At 28.6% G+C, this 10,438-nt stretch overlaps 1 protein-coding gene across 1 annotated transcript; it reads left to right on the plus strand.

Moving 5' to 3' along the window:
• Window positions 1–757: 757 nt before the first annotated feature.
• LOC110648544 (protein NRT1/ PTR FAMILY 2.12) lies at window positions 758–4,786 on the plus strand. Its single transcript, XM_021802823.2, has 4 exons — window positions 758–1,289; window positions 1,394–1,611; window positions 2,546–3,126; window positions 3,718–4,786. The coding sequence occupies exons 1-4, from the start codon at window positions 1,109–1,111 to the stop codon at window positions 4,595–4,597; spliced, it is 1,860 nt and encodes a 619-aa protein (XP_021658515.2). The 5' UTR covers window positions 758–1,108; the 3' UTR covers window positions 4,598–4,786.
• The last annotated feature ends 5,652 nt before the right edge of the window (window positions 4,787–10,438 follow it).

Here is a 10,438-nt window from a genome sequence, read left to right on the forward strand (position 1 = left end):
GTTAATTTGAAACTTATTAAGAAAAAAAATAATTATACTCTCTTTATCCATAGTTTTTACAATTTGTTGTACAGATTAATAATTTAATAATCGAAAACCTATTTACTTGATGCTACCATTTCATGAAAACATAACTTTTTTAGTTTGATAAATAACACGTTAACAAAAATAGCTTAGAAACTGGCTGCTAAAGATCATAGAAATTTTATGTTACTTAAATTAAAAAGTAAAGAATTTTGTATCATAAATTAAAATTTATGTACCATATTATTACTTACTTCTAAGTTAAGATTATCACATAAGGAAAATTTTATTCTTGTTTTTATAATTGCTTTTGACAGAATAAAAAAAAAAATCATATCTATAGGTTTTTTAATTTCTTCTCCATAACTATTGTTAGTCTTGTAGCACAATAAATGCTATAATAAGAATTTCAAAGCCAACCCTAAATTATCTCAAAATTTTATAATGTAAAGGAAATGATTAGGAGTAGCTAATGATGAAGAACTTGTTCCAAAAAAGTAATGAAGAAAATATCAGCTAATTAATTAAATTTCAGCAATATCTTCCTTAACCCCCTTCCCCAGTAAAAGAAAGAAATCCCCCACATAAGTACTTTTGAATTCAGAAACGAATAAGAGGAACAGTCGAAGACCAAAGTCCAAAAGCATGCAGAAAGAAAATGAATTTGTAATCTTATCAGATGGATACTTAAAACCTCCAAATCACTAGTAGGAACTTAAAATTGTCCCCACGCTTACACTCTCCTGCCCCACTTCCCAGCTTCCAACTCAAATGGAACACGCAAATTGGCAAGCCAAGCTAGTTTGTGCATGTGGTAGAACTTTATGAAAGCCACAAACTTTCCTGTCCTCTTCTTATCATTGTATTATCATTTCGTCACCCATAGAATCACCATATCCTGTGATCTGTCTTCCAGATTTATTAACTCTTACACAATCCTTGTATAAATAGGTGTGCCCAATTGGCCTGGAAAGAAAATAACTCAAGGCTCCTGAGTAATTGCTATTTTCACATAAATGCCTTGAAAGAAAGCGGCAGGTACTCTGGCTGATGAGCTCTTGAACAAATTAAAGAAGCTGTTAAAATGGTGTTTGGTGATTGGTTCTACGGCTGCGCAAAATGCTTTCAGAAGCCTTCAACTTCAGCTTCAAACTTCCCAGCAGACGAAAACCAAGGCAACCACGTCTCATCATCATCTGATAATAATTCCAAGATAATCCAACAGAAGAAACCTGGAGGATGGAGAGCTATGCCTTATATTTTAGGTAGATCTCTCTCTCTCTCTCTCTCTCGGGGTCTCTGATCAATCTTTCATATTAACTTGTTTCAGAGTTTTGTCGTTTATCTAACAGAAAAGCTGTGCTGGCAGGAAATGAGACGTTTGAGAGACTGGCTACTTTTGGATTGTTAGCCAACTTTATGGTATATTTGATGAGAGTCTTTCACATGGAGCAAGTGTCAGCGGCTAACGTTATCAACATCTGGGCCGGTATAACCAATTTTGCTCCTCTGCTTGGCGCTTTCATCTCCGATGCCTATGTGGGCAGGTTTAGAACGATTGCTTTTGCTTCCTGTGCAGTTTTTCTGGTATCTACTCTCTCTTTGTAACTCTACGTTCATCTTGCTTTCATATATGAGCCCATAAATATTAAAATATATATAGCACCACTGCATTAACAATTTCATTTCTACGTATATGTCCATATTTTTTTTCTATCGGATGATCTACACAGTGAGGTTAAATTCATCTAAATTAGATTAATACAGATGTTACTAGCTTTTTCGTTACAAATTAAAGAGAAGAAATTAAGAAATGGATGTCTTAATCTAGCGATAAAAGTATAAATGTGAAGTTATTTAGGATTGAACACAAATTTTAAATTTGTTTAATATAATCCTTCATCAATGCTAAAAATCAAAAGAAAAAAAAAAGCTTTAGTGCTGTGAAATCTTGATTTCAAGCACAATTAGAGCTAAATAAATAAATAATAAGCATGTTAGGTTATGAGATCTTTTCAATTGTTGGGGGTTTTATTCCTTGCAATTAATTCCTACTGGAAGATATATATTAATGATATTTGGAAAATAAAAGGAAAAAGACAAGAAAAAAGAAAAAAAAAAGAAAGTAGAATAATTATTACTATAGGTCAACACATGCATAACACCTGTAGACCGGGACAAGCAAGCATTAATTAATTTGGTCCCACCATGAGTAATCTTTATAATAAAATATTTATGCACACAAATTGGGAAAATTAATACATATTATTTTTAATATTTAAATTTTACATAAATAAATGATAAAATTAAAAAATAATTAATACTTTATACTTTTTTAAATCTAGTAAATAATTTAAAAAAATTCAAATCCAACAAAACGGTAATAATTATTAGAAGGCTTACATCATGAATTTCAATGTCCAATCCTCTATTTCCCAAATAAATAAAGAATATTTCTGATAAAAAAAAAAGTAAAGAATATTATAATATCATAGTGTAATTAATCTCTTTTGCTGGATAGGGAATGGTGACTATGACCTTAACGGCATGGCTGCCTTATCTCCATCCTCCTAAATGCCACCCAGAAGAAAGGCATCCATTTGATCACTGTGAGAGTCCTACAGCAGTTCAATTCGGTGTCCTATTCATAGGCCTTGGCCTCTTATCTATAGGAACTGCTGGAATCAGGCCATGCAGTATTCCATTTGGGGTTGATCAATTTGACCCAACGACTGAAGATGGAATTAGAGGGATTAATAGCTTCTTCAATTGGTACTACACGACTTTCACAGTAGTGATTTTGATCACTTTAACTGTAGTGGTATATATTCAAGATTCTGTCGGCTGGGTACTTGGCTTTGGGATTCCTACTGTGCTTATGCTGTGCTCTATTGTCCTTTTCTTCATTGGAACAAGAATTTATGTGCATGTAAAGCCAGAGGGAAGCATTTTTTCTAGCTTTGCTCAGGTGTTTGTTGCTGCTTATAGAAAGAGAGGGCTTAAGCTTCCTGATTATGGAGTCGTGGAGGTTGAAGGGGTCTTTTATGATCCTCCGGTGAAGGAGACTGTATTGTCTAAGCTCCCTCTCACAAATCAGTTCAGGTAATATGTCGTTTTCATCAAAGATTTTATCATTAGTAATTATGATTTGCCTTCATTCAGAGAAAAAGATGGATCTGAATGAGTGGAAACATGACCAGTGGCCGTAATTATTATATCATGTTCCCCACATTTAACTTCAATCTTAAAATTTTCATAAAAATAAAATTTGAACTTTCAAAGATGTTGGTTAACCGTATCAGGAAGGATCAATCATCCTAATATGACAGATGATTTGAGAGGATATATTAATCCAAAATAAATAATCTAGCATTCTTGCTTTTTTTTTTTTTCTTAACATGCTATTATTATTTAATATTATTATTATTTAAGTGCTGAGATCATATTAATGAGAGTCGAATTCTGATATTAACTCTAAATTAACCTAATTTTATTATGGACTGCATAATTAATCAACATTATTGTTCTAAAAGTTATTGTCAAATGTACTAAATTATTTTCGTGTATTATGAGATAATTGCTTGATTATTGGGTTATTATCAAATGGTTTAATTATTTATGATTAATGGAAATATTGTGTGGCTTTGATGATTATCTGCTATATTTGCTTACCCATAATTTCATCACTTTTAGGTTCTTAAACAAGGCAGTCATGATAGAGAAAGACGACCTGAACCCTGATGGTTCTTGTGCAAATCAATGGAGGCTCTGCAGTATCCAACAGATAGAAGAGGTGAAGTGTCTGTTCAAAATTAGTCCAATATGGGCTTCTGGTATTATTAGCCTCACTTCCATGTCACAGCAAGGAACATTTACCGTATCACAAGCCCTGAAAATGGATAGACACCTCGGACCCAAGTTTCAAATTCCTGCAGGTTCCATCAGTGTTATTTCAATGATAACAATAGGAATATGGCTTCCATTCTATGACAGGATGATAGTACCAGCTCTTGGAAGAATCACCAAACATGAAGGTGGAATCACACTTCTCCAACGAATTGGAATTGGGATTGTATTGTCCATTCTAGCCATGGTAGTTTCTGGATTGGTTGAAAGGGAAAGAAGGGCTGTAGCCATTTCGCATCCTGATGGTGCTCAAATGTCAGTCCTGTGGCTTGCTCCTCAGCTCGTCATAATGGGGTTATGTGAAGCATTCAATTTTATCGGACAAATAGAATTCTACAATAAGGAGTTCCCTGAACACATGAGAAGTGTGGCTAATTCTCTTTTCTTTTGCTCATTTGGGGGTGCAAGCTACCTTAGCAGCTTGGTGATCACGGTGGTGCACAAAGCTACAAGAACAAAAGACCACCCTGACTGGTTAACTAAAGATCTAAATGCTGGAAAATTGGATTATTTCTACTTCCTCCTAGCAGGAATGGGTAGCGTGAACTTAATATATTTTCTGTTCTGTGCTTGCCGGTATCGCTACAAAAGTACTACTAATGTACAAATAGAAGGTAAATCCTACCACGATGTGGAGCTAAGCTTGAGCAAAAAGATCACAAGCTAAGGTCAAAATGTTCATTTAGCCATACATAATATTTTATAATTCTGTTGAGTTGAGTGTTGGGGGATGAATAAGATAGTGTTGTGGGATATGCCTTCTTTAAGTTAGTTCATTTACTGTAACCGAAAGCAGTATATGGATTGGCCTTGGAGACTTGAATATATCAAAGTGAATGCATTTTCTTGTTGATAATGAGATGCCCCATTGCAAATAATTCTTTGGTACCATGCATTTCTGGCTTCGGAAATCACGTACACGTCCTTCTTCTATAATGATGTGGAATTTATATCTATGATTCCTGAAAAAATTAAATTTTTATAAATATCTGATTTATTATTTTTAATATACAGAATATATTTTATAATTTATCACTTAATAATAATGTTGCATTTATTGTAAAGAAATAGCGATCACATGATGAATAATTATATTATGAAAAAAAAAAATATATATATATATATATATATATATATAATAATTTTATTATAATAATTAATTAGAATGAGTTTCATATAAATATCATCATGATTAATAATTATAGTAAAACGTTGCATTTACATTGAGTTCACCAAATAAAAATCCAAAAGCAGACCCACTACTTGTGGAAAACGCACCAACCAAACCTAACACATTACAAGCCTGCGGTGCAGTTTACAGGTTAATTTTGGAAGCTTCTCTTCGTACATACGCCAGCGAGCGCATGCTTTAAAAGCAATCGAGCCTGCCTATCTCAGATTAGTGTGACGAAAATATGGAGCCCGTCTATTCTTTTGGTCTTCAACAATTGAACTTAATCAACGTTAAATTGAAGGAGAGAGAGGAAGGTTTTGATCTTTGCATTTAAAAATGGGAAAGTCACTTTATTTATGGAGGCTTTTAGAGTTCCTTCAATGTACATAGAATTTCCCTTTTAATTTGATTGCTTCATTTGGCATAATTTAATTGGATCAAATTATATCATAATTTATTTTTAAAAATAAAAATAAAAATAAAAATAAAATTTAACTATTAAATATTTTAATGACTTTTAATAATTTTAATTTTCATTAGCTTAAAAAAATTATATTTGTACAATTTCCCTCTTTCACTTAACTTAAATTCACATTTAGATCTTCACACTAAATTTGAGTCTATTCGATAATATTATTAAGAAAAGTTTTTATTTTTAATATAATAGTTAGATAACATTAAAAAATAATTTAATATTAAATTTTAATTATTAAAATATTAAAATTATTTTTTTAATATCTAAATGATATTTTTTTCTCTAAAAAAATTTAGGCCTTAAAACCTGAACGTGAGACGGGCACTTCATATCTTCCACTCCACTTGAACACAAGTACAACCACAAGCTCTTCGACTTCAACTCCACTTCTCACGCAGGTTTTATCTTCTTATCCATCCCAAAACCCGATCTTGTCCTCTTTAATGCCATATTCTCTGACAATGGCTCATCTTTGCAGGCCATTTGCACTTTGCCCCGCCATTGGAGAGCAAAAAGAGCTAATCTTCATCTTGATAACTTATGATTTTGTTACATCAACTGCCACTAGTTTTGACACAATGCCTCACCTGCCCTCAGCCACACGTCTCTTTCGTTCGCCCTAGACCCACCCACCAAATGGAACTCTGCCTTTTCCAACCAAGAAACGAGAAACAACGGTTTGCTCCTGGGGCTCGTCTACACCGCATCGACCTGGAGCTTACGCTTATGGGAAGCAAGGCTTAGAATATTGTTGCGGCTATTGTTGATGGATTTTGTTCGGATTCGTTTGTTGGCTATGCTCTAGTGAAAGTATAATCATAATAGACACAAATTTTATGTGTTTCACCCATTGAACAAACTCAATTTTTTTCCTTTTTTAATTGGTTAAAACAATTCAATATATAAGGATATCTATAAAATTAGTGTGAATAGACATATGATCATTATAACATAACTCTTAAATATTAAGAGAAATTGCACTCCAATAACCTAATTTGCTATTTCAAAATAGGATGAAGCAATAGATATATGTTCATCGATTGAACTCCATTAATTTAATTTCCTCCAAAGAATAATCCCATCATGATATCGATAATAAACAATAAATTTCATTGGTTTTCTTTTCCCCATATATATATCTTAAAATTGCAGATTTAGGTATGCGTCAAATTGACAAGAAACTTCATTTGATATATTCATTGAGACCATTTTTCCAATGTTATCTTCTCATTATCTTGTTTATTATGTTAATAATTAAAGTGGAAAAAGACCTCTAAAGTGTTCACCTTTAGAATTAATTTCATCAGCTATTCTCCAAAGCTCTCATGTTATTTATGTAAATTTTTTTTTTAGTTAACTATACAATTAAGGTTCTTTAATGTGCATAAATTTATGAATGAAACATGGTAGATCAACATTTTAGTTGTGTTGATTTAATTGACTGATGAATGATTGTAGAAAGCCATAATTCCTACCCACTTTAAGATAATCATTGTTAAGAATCTTAACGTGGCTGGAATTTCAATTTGAAATCGAAGTGGTCCACTACTTCTCATTGCTGAAATTGCACCATAAAATATTCACACCTTACATAAAGATTGTCTCTCAGTGGGCTTCTGAGTTGTGATGACGATAAATGCCTGTCACTTTGTCTTTACACTCTTTATAAGTGGTGACTCAGTCACTTGTTTGATTAAAGATCCTTTAATATTCAAATCTTGCTTGAATTCTAATTCCACTTTTTGCACAAAAGCATGCGCAACTCAGATGCATGATATTCATCAAGTTTTGGGAGGCAATGGTTGGATTGTTGTTGCGGCTGTTATCTAATGAGATACTTTATTTATTATTATTTTTTTAAAGAGCCCTTATTTATTTCATGAAAAATAATTTATATACAAAAAATATTTTTTACAAAAAATATTAAAAGAAAATTTTCGTGAAAATATTTTATATTATTTGATTACAATATTAAATTAATAATATTTATTTATTTCATATATATATAAATGTGTTTACATTTTAATAAAATTATTAAAGTTTAAAAAATAAAAAATAATTTTTTTAAAAAAATAAAAGTTATTTTCCTTAAGAATGACTTTATTTTTTTGTATCAATAAAATATTTTTCTTTAATTAATTTTTTTAAGGGTCTCAAATACAAAAAAAATATAAAAAATATTTTTCAAAAAATACTTTTTATAAAACAAATGGAGTGAAATTTTTTTTCCATGATATGTATTTATACCCTTTCTCCATGAACAATGACTTTCCTAGATTAAAAAAAAAAATTCTTTAATAATTGAAGTAGAAAAGAACGATAATGTGTTCGCCTTTATATATTTATACGTGCATGTTTTAATTTGAGCCTTTAAATTACCATTTTACTTTTTATTATCGATTTTACTGCTTTTAGCTTTCTGCTTTTAACTTTGTAATTAAGCATCCAGAAAGTCTTTTTTGCCTAGAAGGACAGCAATAAAAAGAGAGTGACAGATTTAGATTTTTATTTTTTTAAAATTATTTTTTTAATAATATTTAAAATAATAATTTTATTTAAAAAATAATTCCAATTCTCTAAACTTAATAGATACCATACCTCTCATTCTGCCGTCTGAGTTAAGGTGACGATAAATACCTGTCACTTTATCTTCACAATCTTTACTAGTGGTGACTCACACTCACTTGTTAGTGAATGGAAAGATTCTTTCGATTCTAATTCCATTTTTTTCATGTGCAACTCAGATTAGTGTGTAACATCCACCTTCACCGCCACCGCCACCGCCACCGCCACAGCAGGTACGGTATAAGAGAAAATGGCTGGTAGTACTGCAGCTTAATCCTGTCCAAGGCACCATTTTCTATGTCACTTTAGATTTGACCCACTTGGGATCATCATGAAATTGAATTTCTGCATTTTGTGTGAATGATCCACCACTGTGCCTATCATACACAGCAGAGAAATGTCTTTGCATTCAAACTGTAACTTTGATTCCTTTTCCCATTTTTTTATTAAAAAAATTATTATTTGCATATATCACAATGAAAATAAATTTTTAGTTCTTAATTAAATATGTTCCAATGAGGAATTGACGGTTAAAAAAAATTTTTATTTATATTAAGGTGTTTAAACATTTAATTAATAAAAAATTATTTATATATATATTTTTAAGTGAAATTTATTGTAATTTTAATTAAAATAATTATCATTAATTAATTGAGTGTATATATTTAAGTGTCGATTAAAATTACGTTTAAAAGTATCTATTTAGTTATATAATATATTCGATAATATCAATTATTTTAATAATTATTAATTATTCATTATTTTATTAATAAATAATTATTAATAGTTAGTGATTAATTATTTATAAAATAATTTAATATATAAATATTTAATAAAAATAATTATTATATTAATTATTAAATATAAAAATATAATAAAATACTTCTCAGCATTTAAAAATTTAAAATCAATAAAAAAAATCTTTACTTTTGACGGATACCAATTTGTGGTGATTGATTGATCATTTGGGCCAGGGGATAAGCATTGTGATCTGATTTATTCAAAAAGTATACATTAACATATTCAAAAGATTTGCTTTTATTGAAAAATAAAAGAACAAAAGGGAAAATCAAGGAACATTGTCTTCACATTTTTTTTATTCATTAAAATATTTTACAAAAATTGAATATTAGGAATAATATTAAAAAATAAACATTTAATTATATATTTATCACTTTAATAATAGTAATTCGATTAATGTATGACTACTTAGTCCTTCTCACCCATCACTTTAATCACAATATGTTTTCGTTGCGTATAAAAAATTTATTTCTTTTTAAAGATTTCGAATTAAGGAACTCTCCGTACAACTTTATAACCCACAACTTGTCATTATATATATATATATATATATATATATATATATATGAATAATTATATATTTATTCAAATTAAATTAAATTAAAATTTCATTTCTCAAATGATATTAATTATTTTTTTAAAATATTATTGAAGTATAAATGTAATTAAAAAAATTATATATAATTTAAAAGATATGCTAATAATATCAAAAATAATAATAAATAAATTCAAAGGTTACTCTAAAAAATTATGCTAAAAAATATTACTTAAAATTATGTTAATATTTAATAAATAATTTAAAAGAAAACATAAAAAGTCGTAATTATTTTTTAATTTATGATTTTTTTTTCTTTTTTGCTAATTTTTTTTAAGTCATCACTTTGTTATTTTATTATTATAATATAATTTTGTAATTATAAATATTTTATAAACATATAAATTTAACTATTTATTATTTTGTTGATTCGTATATTATGTAATTTTTTATAACACATAATTAACGTGAAAATCTAAATTTTTGTTAATGCCATTTAAGAATTTTTACATATAAAAGTAAAATAAACTCAATTCGATATAGTTTAATATAATATTAAATGTCTAATTATTTTCAACTCGATTCTTTAATTTTATTTGATAAAATTAACTATGGACACTTATATCAATAAGTATTAATATTATCGATTTTTATTTAATATATAATATTTTATATAATTTTATATTTTTTTTATGATATGGTGAAAAATTTTAAAAATAAGATTGATAAATATGTTAATAATAACAAATTATTCATAAATAATAAATGAATAACAAAAATTTTCTTTTTATGTATAAAATAAAAAAATCAATGCTAATAGAGTTAAAAAAAATATTGACATTGGTACATTATTATTTTTAATTAGAATAATTACATTAAAAAAATATAGATAATTATTTAATTTACAATAAAACACTTTGTCAAATTAACTTATAATATATTTTTAAATTAATTTTTT

This window comes from Hevea brasiliensis, chromosome 2 (assembly GCF_030052815.1).
Source record: "Hevea brasiliensis isolate MT/VB/25A 57/8 chromosome 2, ASM3005281v1, whole genome shotgun sequence".
Classification (NCBI taxonomy): Eukaryota; Viridiplantae; Streptophyta; class Magnoliopsida; order Malpighiales; family Euphorbiaceae; genus Hevea; species Hevea brasiliensis.

Bases quoted from the DNA above. Each gene is read 5' to 3' on its own strand.
- LOC110648544 (XM_021802823.2), top strand. From the start codon at position 1,109: ATGGTGTTTGGTGATTGGTTCTACGGCTGCGCAAAATGCTTTCAGAAG. The intron at 1,290-1,393 runs GTAGATCTCTCT...CTGTGCTGGCAG, and splicing joins AGCTATGCCTTATATTTTAG to GAAATGAGACGTTTGAGAGA. The intron at 1,612-2,545 runs GTATCTACTCTC...TTTGCTGGATAG, and splicing joins CTTCCTGTGCAGTTTTTCTG to GGAATGGTGACTATGACCTT.